The sequence below is a fragment of the Anomaloglossus baeobatrachus genome, chromosome 2 (genome assembly GCF_048569485.1).
Source record: "Anomaloglossus baeobatrachus isolate aAnoBae1 chromosome 2, aAnoBae1.hap1, whole genome shotgun sequence".
Taxonomy (NCBI): Eukaryota; Metazoa; Chordata; class Amphibia; order Anura; family Aromobatidae; genus Anomaloglossus; species Anomaloglossus baeobatrachus.
In genome coordinates this window covers 566141422-566157464 of record NC_134354.1, presented here as the reverse complement: position 1 = coordinate 566157464, position 16043 = coordinate 566141422, and the positions used below count along the sequence as shown (strand labels likewise).

General features: G+C 41.1%; 1 protein-coding gene across 1 annotated transcript in view; it reads right to left on the bottom strand.

Moving 5' to 3' along the window:
- Positions 1–16043, bottom strand: part of SLC15A1 (solute carrier family 15 member 1) — a 98051-nt gene that overhangs the window by 36619 nt on the left and 45389 nt on the right. The window contains exons 8-15 of the mRNA XM_075336722.1: positions 13912–13995; positions 12820–12902; positions 11943–12029; positions 8371–8460; positions 7423–7467; positions 3909–3941; positions 3733–3821; positions 932–1013 (exon numbers count right to left, since the gene is read on the bottom strand). Of these exons, the coding sequence (XP_075192837.1) occupies positions 932–1013; positions 3733–3821; positions 3909–3941; positions 7423–7467; positions 8371–8460; positions 11943–12029; positions 12820–12902; positions 13912–13995 (593 nt within the window). The remainder of the gene's footprint in view (positions 1–931; positions 1014–3732; positions 3822–3908; positions 3942–7422; positions 7468–8370; positions 8461–11942; positions 12030–12819; positions 12903–13911; positions 13996–16043) is intronic.

The following is a 16043-nucleotide window of genomic DNA, read 5'->3' as shown; positions in this document are numbered from 1 at the left end:
GCTTCGATTGGGTGGCCGCTTAGTGACGTTGCTGTGACGCCGAACGAACCGCCCCCTTAGAAAGGAGGCGGTTCGCCGGTCACAGTGACGTCGCTAGGCAGGTAAGTAGTGTGACGGGTCCACGCGATTTTGTGCACCACGGGCAGCGATTTGAACGTGACGCACAAACGATGGGGGCGGGTACGCAAGCTAGCGATCTTGCTAGCGAGATCGCAGCGTGTAAAGCGGCGTTTAGGCCACATGCACACATTGAGTATTTGCTGTATTTTTACCTAAGGATTTGTAGCCAAAATCAGGAGTAGAACACTCAGAGGAAAATATAATAGAAACACGGGCACCACTTATGTATTTTTTACCCAGTCCTGGTTTTGGTTTATAAATACTGAGGTAAAAAACTCACCAAATAGTCAACATGTGCCTAAAAGGGGCTGTACAAACCCACAAGAAAATGGATAGCAGGGACTGTGACAACAAAAATCTAACATTTATCCCCTTTTAGGTGATTGCGATGGATTGTACGGCATACCATCACTACTGGCATGGGAACACAGACTGGTGGTCTGCAAGAAAAGCATCAGAGCTGGAGTGCAGGGGATATAACTAGTGATGGGCAAGCATGTTCATCACTGCACATTACTCTATTGAGCCTTGATGATCTGAGTTTGAAAATGCTGGAGTTTCCCATTATCTTCCATTGTACTCAGCACTCGAGTCGCATCAGATCAACACAATGCTCGATTGAGTAACAAGCAGTGGCGAGTACGATCCCCCATTGCTAAATATAACAAGTGAGCCATATGTACTCTGTAGCTTATTGCTTTTTTTCTGGCTTTTGCACAGTTGGACAACCCATAGACATGGACTAGGACATCTATTCTGTAATAATTTCTATGATGTGAGAGATTTAATGAGAATGACAACTGTTACTTACATCAATTTCCATCTGTACAATAGCAGCAACAACAAATGCCATGGCAGCCAGGAACATGCCCACAGTCATCCTCTTCAGAGGTCTGCAGATGCAATGTAGAAATTTAGTAGAGCAGTATACAGTACATTGAAAGATGAATTTATGAAACATTATACTTCTACCTAGGTAATAACACTGCCATAATAGAATTTATCAGTTCAGTCGCTGTTTCTAGAAAAACCTGAGGCTGATCAGTCTATTAAACATATAGTTGAGGCCTTGATTTTTAGAGAACATGTTGGGGTAAAAAAGTAGTCAATTACATTTTATTTATTCACTTTTCTTTTAGACTCATGTGACTCATGGCCTTGCTCTAAATACCCCTTTATCTGAGAAACACCCTACAGGCAGCTTTTGACATTGAACTTAGCATATAGTAGGTTAAACAACCCAAATCAGCCATTTTTCTTATCCTTGTTGTTATAGCAAAAGCCTAGCTGTCAATCTCAGCTGGATTCTACTGATGATAATGTTAGCAGTAGCTGGGTGACCATCCTGACCTAAGGTTAGGTTGTGGAGCCATTAGGTTAAAATGCGTTCAGTATTTGGTCAGTATTTTACCTCAGTATTTGTAAGCCAAAATCAGGAGTGGAACAATCAGAGAAAAAGTATGATAGAAACATGGGCATGACTTCTGTATTTATCACCAACTCCTGGTTTAGCTACAAATACTGAGGTTAAAAACGCAGCGATTAGTGAATGTAGCCTAAGGTACATTGACGACATAGAGCAATAAGGAGTTAAAATGTCCCAGTGCTTTATGTATGCAGGTCATATGAAGAACTACAGTACAGACCAAAAGTTTGGACATACCTTCTCATTCAAAGAGTTTTCTTTATTGTCATGACTCTGAAAGTTGAAGTTTCACATTGAAGGCATCAAAACTATAAATTAACACATGTGGAATGAAATACTCAACAAAAAAGTGTGAAAAAACTGAAAATATGTCTTATATTCTAGGTTCTTCAAAGTAGCCACCTTTTGCTTTGATTACTGCTCTGCAGACTCTTGGCATTCTCTTGATGAGCTTCAAAAGGTAGTCACCGGAAATGGTCTTCCAACAGTCTTGAAGGAGTTTCCAGAGATGCTTAGCACTTGTTGGCTCTTTTGCCTTCACTTTGCGGTCCAGCTCACCCCAAACCATCTTGATTGAGTTCAGGTCTGGTGACTGTGGAGGGCAGGTCATCTGGCGTAGCACCCCATCACTCTCTTTGTTAGTCAAATAGCCCTTATACAGCCTGGAGGTGTGTATGGGGTCATTGTCCTGTTGAAAAATAAATGATGGTCCAACTAAACGCAAACCGGATGGAATAGCATGCCGCTGGAAGATGCTGTGGTAGCCATGCTGGTTCAGTTTGCCTTCAATTTTGAATAAATCACCAACAGTGTCACCAGCAAAGCACCCCCACACCATCACACCTCCTCCTCCATGCTTCACGGTGGGAACCAGGCATTTAGAGTCCATCTGTTCACCTCTTTTGCGTCGCACAAAGACACGTTGGTTGGATCCAAAGATCTCAAATTTGGACTCATCAGACCAAAGCACAGATTTCCACTGGTCTAATGTCCATTCCTTGTGTTCTTTAGCCCAGACAAGTCTCTTCTGCTTGTTACCTGTTCTCAGCAGTGGTTTCCTAGCAGCTATTTTACCATGAAGGCCTGCTGCACAAAGTCTGCTCTTAACAGTTGTTCTAGAGATGTGTCAGCTGCTAGAACTCTGTGTGGCATTGACCTGGTCTCTAATCTGAGCTGCTGTTAACCTGGGATTTCTGAGGCTGGTGACTCGGGTAAACTTATCCTCGGCAGCAGAAGTGACTCTAGGTCTTCCTTTCCTGAGGTGGTCCTCATGTGAGCCAGTTTCTTTGTAGCGTTTGATGGTTTTTGCCACTGCACTTGGGGACACTTTCAATGTTTCCCAATTTTTCTGACTGACTGACCTTCATTTCTTAAAGTAATTAATGATGGCCATTCGTTTTTCTTTACTTAGCTGCTTTTTTCTTGCCATAATACAAATTCTAACAGTCTATTCCAGGGTTCCCCAACTCCAGTCCTCAAGGGCCACCAACAGTGCATGTTTTCAGGATTTCCTTAGCATTGCATGGGTGTTGGAATCATCAACTGTGCAGGTGATTAAATTATCACATGTGCAATACTAAGTAAATCCTGAAAACATGCACTGTTGGCGGCCCTTGAGGACTGGAATTGGGGACCCATGGTCTATTCAGTAGGACTATCAGCTGTGTATCCACCAGACTTCTGACAACACAACTGATGGTCCTGACAGGGCATACCTGTGAAGTGAGAACCATTTCCAGTGACTACCTCTTGAAGCTCATCAAGAGAATGCCAAGAGTGTGCAAAGCAGTAATGAAAGCAAAAGGTGGCTACTTTGAAGAACCTATTTTCAGAGTCATGAAAATAAAGAATACTCTTTGAATGAGAAAGTGTGTCCAAACCTTTGGTCTGTACTGTATTAATCTCTATGGTTATATACTGCAAACAAAGCCTATGTTTTCCGTGAACCTGTAGTTATGAGGGAGCGGAGTAACACACAACTGCAGAAACAGCTAAACATAAAAGGCTTTTCTATAGCCTTTACCCACAGAACTGTTTAGGTCTGCATAAAAGCAGTAACACAAAAGGATAGATTTTTTTTAAATTTTATTTCTAGTTGCTTAATTTTATTACTTGTTTTGACGCAATTACCATGATAATATTCATTTTAGTAATGTATATTTGTAGCTTACAGTTGTTATACTTACGAGAAATTTAGTTTGCACTTCTTAATGAGGGGATATATTACCAAATCCATCACTGGCACAAAAAAAATAATCAATATTGGATTCACGGTCTACAATAAAAAAGTAGTTATTATAAATTTGAAAACAAAATGATGGCAATTATTATTTACTTAGATTCAAAAACATTATTCACTTACCTGCATTTGATCTGGCTGAATCTGAATCGCTCCCTGAAATAAAAAATATAAAATACTGTTAAAATATGCAATTTGTAAACAATTTATGTATTTATCACTCCCTAAGCAGTATCATTTTATTTATGCCATTAGATTTGATTTTCTGTTCCCAACACTTTAAGAAAGAATGTAGAAAATGTCCAAAGCAAAAAAAAAACCTATTCTCCGACTTTCTCCTTTTTCGCCTTCGATCCTGCTTTTTTTTCTATATCAGTTAAAACTGAGAAATGTATAAAGAAATCTCCACTTCATGTTCATGTCTGGCTATGAGATGACTAGTAGCAGGGGCGTAATGATTGCAGTCACAGAAAATGTGACTACAACTGGGCCCGTTTTGGAGGGGGACCCACCGATTCCAGCTTCTACTTCAGGTGGATGTGCGTCCATGGCAGTGACATCATAGATTGCTCCTAGCTGGCACACCGATGTCTGCTGCTGGTCTCTACACTGACTATAGAAGAGGATGCCTCGTGTTGTTGAAACGGAGGAAGGTGAGAGGAATGAGGGAATTTTTTTATGCATTAGAGAACAGCAGCAAAATGACACATATTATACATAAAGAAGTGAGTGTTGTGACTGCTATTCGACGGAACCTGCTTTATAACAGTCACGTGTGCAGGGCCGGCGTCAGCACGCGGCATACCTGGGCAAATGCCGGGGCCCTGGAGAGCCGGGGGGGCCCACTCGGCCTCGTCAGTTCTGGTGCCCCTTGGCCGGGGCCCCCTCGCCTTAGTTCTGCTGCCCCCGGGCCGAGTTCCGCAGTCCTCGGCAGGAATCTGCAGCGCCGTCCCTTTAAGGCGCGCAGACTTCCTGGTTTGAACTTCATCTGTGGGCGGAGCTACCGACCGGCCTGCTCAGTCCCACAGATGAAGGAGTTGCAGTGCCAGCCAGCGACCCCCAGCACAGCTCTTCTCTCCGGCGCTGTGTGGGCCCCCTCTCCGGCGCTGTGTGGGCCCCCTCTCCGGCGCTGTGTGGGCCCCCTCTCCGGCGCTGTGTGGGCCACCTCTCCGGCGCTGTGTGGGCCACCTCTCCGGCGCTGTGTGGGCCCCCTCTCCGGCGCTGTGTGGGCCCCCTCTCCGGCGCTGTGTGGGCCCCCTCTCCGGCGCTGTGTGGGTCCCCTCTCCGGCGCTGTGTGGGCCCCCTCTCCGGCGCTGTGTGGGCCCCCTCTCCGGCGCTGTGTGGGCCCCCTCTCCGGCGCTGTGAGGGCCCCCTCTCCACCGTGACCTGAGAGGTATGTGCCCTCCCCGCCCCCGATTTATGGGCCCTGGGGAGCTGTATGGGCTTCTCCCCCCTTAGGTGCATGCCCTGCCCCCCGGTGCTGTATGTGCTGGCCCCTGGAGCTGTGTGTGTGGGCCCCACAGAGCTACGTGTGTGTCTGTATGTATGTAGCAGAGCTATGTGTGTATGTATGTAGCAGAGCTATGTCTGTATGTATGTAGCAGAGCTATATGTGTATGTATGTAGCAGATTCATGTATGTATGTAGCAGAGCTATGTATGTAGCAGAGCTATGTGTGTGTGTATGTATGCAGCAGAGCTATGTGTGTATGTATGTAGCAGAGCTATGTGTGTATGTATGTAGCAGATTCATGTATGTATGTAGCAGAGCTATGTGTGTATGTATGTAGCAGAGCTATGTGTGTATGTATGTAGCAGAGCTATGTGTGTATGTATGTAGCAGAGCTATGTGTGTATGTATGTAGCAGAGCTATGTGTGTATGTATGTAGCAGAGCTATGTGTGTATGTATGTAGCAGAGCTATGTGTGTATGTATGTAGCAGAGCTATGTGTGTATGTATCCAGCAGAGCTGTGTATGTATGTAGCAGAGCTATGTGTGTATGTATGTAGCAGAGCTATGTGTGTATGTATGTAGCAGATTCATGTATGTATGTAGCAGAGCTATGTGTGTATGTATGTGTGTAGCAGAGCTATGTGTGTATGTATGCAGCAGAGCTATGTGTGTATGTATGTAGCAGAGCTATGTGTGTATGTATGTAGCAGATTCATGTATGTATGTAGCAGAGCTATGTGTGTATGTATGTAGCAGAGCTATGTGTGTATGTATGTAGCAGAGCTATGTGTGTATGTATGTAGCAGAGCTATGTGTGTATGTATGTAGCAGAGCTATGTGTGTATGTATGTAGCAGAGCTATGTGTGTATGTATCCAGCAGAGCTATGTGTGTATGTATGTAGCAGAGCTATGTGTGTATGTATCCAGCAGAGCTGTGTGTGTATGTAGCAGAGCTATGTGTGTATGTATGTAGCAGAGCTATGTGTGTATGTATCCAGCAGAGCTGTGTGTGTATGTAGCAGAGCTATGAGTGTATGTAGCAGAGCTATGTGTGTATGTATGTAGCAGAGCTATGTATGTATGTATGTAGCAGAGCTATGTGTGTATGTATCCAGCAGAGCTGTGTGTGTCTGTATATAGCAGAGCTAGGTGTGTATGTATATAGCAGAGCTATGTGTGTATGTATCCAGCAGAGCTGTGTGTGTCTGTATATAGCAGAGCTAGGTGTGTATGTATGTAGCAGAGCTATGTGTGTATGTATCCAGCAGAGCTGTGTGTGTCTGTATGTATGTATCTAGCAGAGTTGTGTTGTGTGTGTCTGTATGCATGTATGATGTGTATCTATGTATGTCAGTGTATATGACTGTATAGATATGTCAGTTCTATACGTATTTTTGTGAGTTTGTCTTTAAATATGTATATGTATGTGTACGTATGTGTGTGTCTGCGTGTGGATGGGGCCCACCGGGACTCTTCCGCCCAGGGCCCACAAAAACCTGGAGCCGGCCCTGCACGTGTGCCCCGGAAACGCAAGTTCTGACATTGCTGAAACTGCGTCGACACTGGAGGTATGTATAAGTTTTCTTATTTATATGGGTGACCATGTAGAATGAGAAGGGGTTGTCCAAGTAGTGATATTTTTGGTGTAGAAATCTACTTTGTGGTTCTTCTTTAATCACCATTTGATGTTTTCTGCTAATTAGATTTCTGTGTACAGTACACAGGATTTCTCCTTCCTGTCTGTGATTCTCGGACCTTCTGCGTGCCTGCGGTCCATGATTCCCTGAGCCTCTGGCTGCCTCCTGTCTATGAATGACCTGTGCACCTAATTAGTATAAAACTTCAAATGGCGATTACAGAAAAACCTCAAAGCGAATTTCTTAACCAAAGGTATCGATGTAATCATAATTACAGTGCCATTACAACCCTGTCTTTACATTACATTACAAAATTGTGCTGAAAGGTTGTCTTTAAAGTGCTGTATAGAATTTGTGAGGATTTTTATTTTATTGATATGTCTATCTAGAGTAAACATACAGTCTGGATATGTTTCAGTACGTTTTGTACGTTCAACAGCAGTCATAGTAACTACAATGAGTAAAAATGGGAATTTATTATTATTACTCTCATTGTTAAGGTTATATATGCAGACTTTGTTTATAGGTATTTTCTAAATAACTTACAAAATTTCCATCCATAGTAGTAGCTTGTATAGTCCATCTTGAACCCTTAAATAAAATTAATGATAAATGCAATGAATAATTGTTTGTGGTACCCACTAAAACAATGACCCTGCTTACAGGGGTTGTATAAGATTAGATGAATCTTCTGGCGCCATCATTTCAAGGAAACTGCCCTGACCAAAATTACTAACGACTTGCATATAGGCAAACCTAACAAACAATTCTCTATACTCCTCCTAGACCTGTCCTCTGTCTTCGACACAGTTGACGAATCCCTCATACTACAGATCCGCTCTTCCTTCGGCATCAAAGACATTGCCCTATCCTGGATCTCCTCATTCCTTTCCAACCACACATTTAACGTCTTCCAGTCCCAGACTACATCCTCCTCCCACCCTCTCTCTGTTGGACTCCTGCAAGGCTCCGTCCTAGTACCACTACTCTCAATCTATACCCTTGGCTTGGGACAACTTATAAAGTCCATGGCCAGTACCACCTATATGCTGATGACACTAAGATCTACCTCTCTGAGCCAGATGTCACCTCTCTGTTGTCCAAAATCCAGAGTGTCTATCAGCCAATTTGTTTACTGTAACCTATATCTGTATTTTGTATGTAGCCCCTTCTCTTGTAAAGCACCATGGAATCAATGATGCTATATAAATAAATAATAATAATAAATTGTCTTTTATTTTCCAGCATAGTATCACATGGGTACATCTGCTGAGTCGTGTACTGCAGCTGACCCCCATTCAAGAAAAAGGTTAGCTGAATCCACACATGTCTTATAGACAAATATGTCACTGTTCCTGACTTTTCTACTGTCTTGCAAGTTGCAACCCCTTTAATGGTTTAAAAAAAAAAGTATAAATCTTAACACAATAAAACAACTTTTTTCTTTAATTAAAGATGTTTTCATAACTGATAGTATTCAATTTTACAGTTTACCTGTTGATCAAAAAGAGCCCAGAACATTGGTAAAGGGATGTAAAGAAACAGGACCTTTAGAACCATCTTAATTTGAGCAATAAGAAGTTCCTAATAATAAAAAGAAATAAGTTACAACATATAATTTAAATGTAAATTGTATCATACAGTACAGTAACAAAATTCTTTACAGAATAATTAGACTTTGAGATAGTTAGGATATACAAAGCCTTAAAATGCAAGGGATAATATTTTCTAATGTCTGTTTGGGCTCTACGCACATGACCGTGTGCTACTCGTTAAAAAAATGTAAAGTATATATTTTTGGGGGGGTAATAAAGATGGATTCCTAAACATCTTCTGTTTTATTTCTAATAAAAAAAAAATTCTCTGTGTTGTTGCTTTATTTTACTGTTAAAATAACAGACAATCACAAACGCTGTCACAGAGTGGGCGTCTGTGATTAGATGCTGGAATAACCTGAAACCAGCCCATACATTCTAGCATGTAAAATATATGTGCAGATTCCAGGTTACTCCAACAGCCAATCACAGATGCCCATTCTGCGTGACAGTATCTGAGATTGGCTGTTGGGTTCCTCACACATATAGTAGTGTAAAAATAAATAAATAATTTGAAAAAAATGATGTAGCGCTCCGCTGTATTTTTGATTATCAGCGCAGATAAAGCGGATGGCTATGGACTGCCGCCCCCATCTGCCTGTCTTTACCTTGGCTGGCAATCAAAATACAGGGAAGCCCATGAATTTTTTTTTTTAATTATTTAAAAAAGTAACTAAAAAAAATGTGTGGGCTCCCGGCGTATTTTGATTGCCAGTCAGGTAAAATCAGACAGCTGGGGGCTGGGAGTCTCCGCTACCCTTGGAAATGGCGCATTGTTTCTCAGTGCCACTTCCAGCACTTTACCCAGCTCATCCAGCAGCCCTGATGGCGGTGGCGCTCTGGGTAATAAAGGGGTTAATACCAGCTTTGTATTCTCAGCTGGTACTAAACCTGAAATTCATGGTATCACGCCAAATTAGACATGGCCACCATGAATTTCTAGTAAACAGTAAAAAGAAAAACTTAACACGTAGAAAAAATTTTTTCATTAGAAATAAAACAAAAAAAAACATTTAGAGACTCCATCTTTATTATAAAAAAAATTCCTTTGTCCAACGTAGTCAAAAGGGAGAGCAATGTCAGCTCTTCTTCATCGCTTTGTATAGACAAGCATCTATACTGAGCGAGAAGCAGGCTGACACTGAAGATATGATTCCACTTGCGTATCACTCCTACAAGTCTTGCATCGGTATCACACGGCACATACTCTCCTGACAGGAGTGCCTCAGCTGCATGGAAATACATGCAGTCGACCCGCTCCTGTCAGGAGATTGTGCGCTGTGCCGGGTAATACCGATATGAGACTCGCACAGTGACAGTCAAAGTTCAATCAAGCCATGGCTCATGGACTCGGGAAAACCATACAATCAATATTTAAAAAGGTTATCCACTACTTTTATATTGATTTCCTATCTTTAGGATAGATCACCAGTATTAAATTTGGTGGGAGCGACACCTGACATGTCTACCAATCAGCTGTTCCGGGTACCAGCGGCTGAATGTGATCAGTTGTACAGCTGCACAGCCCAGCTATGCAACTGTATAGTGGCTTTGGCTTGATAATGCAAATCCACCTCTATTAGGGTGAATACGAGTGGATCTGCAGTACACCACTGCATCCAATATACAGTTGATGAAATTGTGCTGTGCAGTCCTGCAACTGATCACATTCAGCCCCTGGTGCCCAGAACAGTTGATCGTCCAGGATGACCAATGCTGCACCTCAGGAAAGGGTTATCCAAGGTTGATCCAACATATGCCTGACTTTCATGGAGGAGACCATAGTGCATAGTTTTTTTTGTTTTATATCAAGTACAACCACCAAGTAGATGTGGGTAATGAACACATCCTATTGAAAAAAGAAGAACAGCTTATACTATAATTGGAAGCACTATGTCGTGGAGGTCTAAATGTAAATACTGAAATCAGTACGGTAGTTGTTTTGATAGAAATAAGCTCTATTAATTAAATGTGTTTTAAGTTGTTTCAAAAATTTGTGTTACTAAAGTTTGGTGCGTGATATATAAAGATGTTAGTGATGTACAGTAAATCATCAAGGCTTAGAGGAAGCTTAGGTCTCGTGCGAAACATCAGTTACCCTATTAGTCTCTGTATTCCCTGTTGTGATGTGCTACAACAATAAAAGAATTGATTTTACATCAAGTAGTGAATTACTACTTCTGGACTGTTACTATTATTTATGGAATATACTTCTAAGATTAAGCACCACTCATCATGGTATTTATGCTGCTAATTTATACGCCAATATGTCAGAGCAGATTTGAGCAGTGCCTTATTTTGTTTCTCTTTTTGCATACTGTCAACCCTTTCAATATCTACAATATTCACTATGACATGGTAAGCAATTCAGTACGTATTCCCCTCTGACTAAAGGCCCCATCACAGTTGTGTCCCTTGTCTTTAAGTTACATATGCCACTATTTTTCCTTTCCATCTGCTTTTTTAATTGTTCTTCAAAATATCAATATTATTTTACTTGGAAGTTTGTGAGTCATATAAATTAATGAATATCTACTTTTGGAAATGGTCCTACATAGGGGCCACTGTGTGTGTCCATCAAAAAAGTCAATGCAACTTTCAAAAGGAACATTAAAAATTGATAATAAATTCTTGGTAATTTCTTGGTATTAAAGGGAAGGTGTTGTAAAAAAAAAAAATCAATAACTGAAAAACTCCAAAGTATTAATGTTTTAATGTTTTGTTTAAATAATTATTTGTTTTTAAATGAGCAAAATATAAAAAAAAAATTAAAAGTTTGATATTTTCCACTCTTAAACACTAGGGGGAGCAGCTGCTGAAATCCTACTGTAGAGCTACTGTAGGTGGGAGAGGGTAACGGCGGCGGCCCGGTACTCACCCAACCCGAACAAATGACAGGAGAAAGGGCAGCACACAGCATACACTGTGAGCTCCACAAAGATGGTGCCGATCTCCTGCCTCTGGTGTGATCTGGACAGCCCAGGTGGTGTGTCCACGTGAAAGCAGGGAGCAGTCTGTGTGTTAAGTATAGGGGTCAGAGCCCGACAACTGTCTTCTATGCACAGGGGCTGCTGTATCTGAGGTGAGTAACTGTTGTTACACACAGCATATCCAAGATGGCAGCGCCCAGTGTATCAGTAAAACTAGAATTAAATAAAAACTAAATAAATAGTGAATTTAATTTTGTATTAAAAATACTTGATTTCATAATCACTATTATTAATACAAAAAAAAAAACACGACACCTTCCCTTTAATGAGTGTGGTTTTTGTAAAAATGCCCCCAAAGTTTCCACTAATTTGAATGTCGCTGTGACTTTCATGGCAGCGCTTCCTCCATGCCGTGTCCTAAGAGCTCGGCAGGCGCATAGTGTATACTACTAGGGACCTTACCCCCATCATGCAGAGGCATACACTGATACAATTAATCTAATATATGTTTTATTGCAGTAATAACCAATTTGTTTCTTACATCATACTTTTCTTTTGCCCAGTCCATCCAATGGTCTCTCTTAGGAATTGATTTACTGCGATTTTTGTATCTGTTACTGACCGCAAACTGTGAACAGAATACACAAAATAAGCAATTTTTTTTGTTGCTTAAAAATAGTAAACAAAGAAAATATATAAATTTAGTACTGACATTTTCATATGAACCCTCAGAATAGAGTTAACATGTCAGTTATACTGAATAATGAACGGTGATTAAAAAAGTTAAAATCAGAATGACTGTTTTTTATTTGTTCATTCTATAGTATCTCCCAAAAAAAATGATCATTCTATAGATTTGTTTAGGTGTTTGTTTCCTTTTTAAGTTATAAAAACAAAGCAAATGAGTAACTATTATAGGTATCAATAATGCATTGCAAACATAATAAGTAAATGTAACAGATGTGATGACATAGGTTTATTTATATCTTCATTGGATTTTTTAAATCATTTTTCATTGTATCAGAGCTGTCTGTTAGTCAGTGGTTACAGCCGCCGGTCTCTCTGCACTGGGCGGTGACTAAAACTGCGTCGGCCGCACCTCTATGACTGAAAGCCGGAGGCTGCTGGGAAGAATAAAGATCATTTCCTCCCAGTGCATTGGGGTAGTCAGTGCAAGGGCCATACGGTGTCAGAGTACTATTAACCTGCAGATAAACCTCAGCGTTTTTTTTTGCATGACAGGTTCTCTTCAAATGAGGTTTTCCATCTATATATGTGATGAAATATCAAAGTTGGTTATTAATAGTGAGTAATATTATGCGTTATATTTTTTGGTATTGTATTTTATTTATTCAAAACAAGATTGAGAGAAAATATTACTAAAACAGCATTTACAGTAAAATCTCTATTTTACTCACCGAGATGCATTTGAAAACCTTAACAATAATGTTTCCCTGGGGAGACACTTTTTTGTACATTCTACTCCCAACGATAAATACAACTGTGTAGGAAAGAAAGATAAAGTTACCATCCAAATGTCTATATTACATAACAAGATGATTACTACCAACGACTATGCTGTTCTGGGGTTCAGTGATTCTTGTGAACGCTAAGAAATGTTATTGACAGTTCTTCTCACCTAGTGCAGTTAAAAAGAATGTGTCACCAGGTCAAAATTGGACAGCATTCGCTTTTATTTTATTCCCACTGCCTCCCTGTGTGTTCTATTTTTTTTATCTGGCAAATTGTTCCAGAGATATGAGCCTTTTTAGGCTATGTTCACACAGTGCATCTTTTCTAACCACAAAGTTGCAGCGTTTTTGGCCCCAAAAAGCGCACCCACGGCAAAAACGCATAAAAAAAACGCATGCTTTTTTATCGCATTTTAACCAATGTGTTTTTTAAGTCAAATCTATTGACTGGAAGGGCTCAAAACGCTGGAAAAATGCAAAAAAATTGACATGGTGCATCTTCAAAAAACAAACCAAGATGCAGCCAAAAAAAAAGATGCCCAGTGTGGACAGCAAAATAGAAATCTCTTAGACTTTGCTGGGAGAAGGAAATACAGGCATGTAGGTGCATCTCTGCGACCTCAAAAACGCAATAAAAGATGCACTGTGTGAACATAGCCTTATTCAGTGCAAATTTTTATAGTCTTTACCAGAGGGGCGTTACTCACATGGTAATATTTAGGCTAAGCCTACTTGGTGAAGATCTTAAAAATTAGCACTAAGTAAATAGGCTCATATGTCTGGAACAGTATGGAGGGTAAAAGAAGAAAGAAAAAAAATAATTAGGGGCAGTGAGAATAGATTAAAAGCACAAATTAACCATTTTGACATTGTGACAGGTCTACTTTAAAACTGTGAGGCAGAGGGGTAGTTATGGAAATATTTCAAGATTTATGATTTCTGGTTTTCAGGTTACACTTTCATAACGTCACCGTTGTGACCTATTTGCTGGGAGCACTTCTAAGAATGAATAATTACCATTAATTTCAATGAACTTACCAAGAGCAACCACCATGAGAGCAGCAGGCACACCAAAGGCCAGAGGGTAGCACTTTTGTTTAGTGTGAATCCCACACTCCTGGCCTGAAAATGATAAGAATAGATTTCAATAATCTTCATGTTATCTTTTTCATGTTACTTAGATTATTGAATGGTAGCAACATATGCCACTTTATAAGAATATAGTAACCTGCATTACCAATAGGCCCCCATGTTAAAAAGCTATGGACTTTTTTGCAGAATTCCTTTGCAATGAAAATCATAGAGGATTGTGCATTTCAATAAAATAAAATTAAAAGGTACACCAATCAAGAATTGCATCTATCTACCGCACCTCGCACCCAGCTGGTTTTGTTTTCATGTAGAGTATATACAGTCATATGAAAAAGTTTGGGCACCCCTATTAATGTTAACCTTTTTTCTTTATAACAATTTGGGGTTTTGCAACAGCTAATTCAGTTTCATATATCTAATAACTGATGGACTGAGTAATATTTCTGGATTGAAATGAGGTTTATTGTACTAACAGAAAATGTGCAATCCGCATTTAAACAAAATTTGACCGATGCAAAAGTATGGGCACCTCAACATAAAAGTGACATTAATATTTTGTAGATCCTCCTTTTGCAAAATTCACAGCCTCTAGTCGCTTCCTGTAGCTTTTAATGAGTTCCTGGATCCTGGATGAAGGTATATTTGACCATTCCTGTTTACAAAACAATTCCAGTTCAGTTAAGTTTGATGGTCGCTGAGCATGGACAGCACGCTTCAGATCATCCCACAGATTTTGAATGATATTCAGGTCTGGGGACTGGGATGGCCATTCCAGAACATTGTAATTGTTCCTCTGCATGAATGCCTGAGTAGATTTGGAGCGGTGTTTTGGATCATTGTCTTGCTGAAATATCCATCCCCGCGTAACTTCAACTTCGTCACTGATGCTTGCACATTATTGTCAAGAATCTGCTGATACTGAGTTGAATCCATGCGACCCTCAACTTTAACAAGATTCCCGGTGCCGGCATTGGCCACACAGCCCTAAAGCATGATGGAACCTCCACCAAATTTTACTGTGGGTAGCAAGTGCTTTTCTTGGAATGCCGTGTTTTTTTGCCTCCATGCATAACGCCTTTTTGCATGACCAAACAACTCAATCTTTGTTTCATTAGTCCACAGGACCTTCTTCCAAAATGTAACTGGCTTGTCCAAATGTGCTTTTGCATACCTCAGGCAACTCTGTTTGTGGCGTGCTTGCAGATACGGCTTCTTTCGCATCACTCTCCCATACAGCTTCTCCTTGTGCAAAGTGCGCTGTATTGTTGACCGATGCACATTGACACCATCTGCAGCAAGATGAAGCTGCAGGTCTTTGGAGGTGGTCTGTGGATTGTCCTTGACTGTTCTCACCATTCTTCTTCTCTGCCTTTCTGATATTTTTCTTGGCCTGCCACTTCTGGGCTTAACAAGAACTGTACCTGTGTTCTTCCATTTCCTTACTATGTTCCTCACAGTGGAAACTGACAGTTTAAATCCAGCTTTACACGCTGCAATGTATCTTACAATGTGTCGGCAGGGTCACGTCGTAAGTGACGCACATCCGGCATCGTAAGGTACATTCTAGTGTGTGACAGGTACGTGCGATTGCGATTGAACGAAAATCCGTTCCTCACATGCACGTCGTCCATTCCTCATGAATTGAATGTGAGGTTGTTCAATGTTCCCGAGGCAGCACACATCGCAGTGATTGACACCTTGGGAACATTGAACAGATCTTACCTGCCTCCCGCGGCTCCAGCCGGCTATGCGGAAGGAAAGGGTGGGCGGGATGTTTACGTCCCGCTCATCTCCGCCCCTCCACTTCTATTGGCCGGCTGACGCGTGACGTCGATGTGACGCCGAACGTCCCTCCCACTCCAGGAAGTAGACGTTCGCCGCCGACATCGAGGTCATATGGACGGGTAAGTACGTGTGACGGGGGTTAATCGTTTGTGCGGCACGTTCAACAAATTGAACGTGCCACACATACGATGGGGCGTTGCAAATCGCATACGATATCGTATGCGAAATTGCAACGTGTAAAGCAGGCTTAAATCTCTGAGACAACTTTTTGCACCGGTCAAATTTTGTTTAAA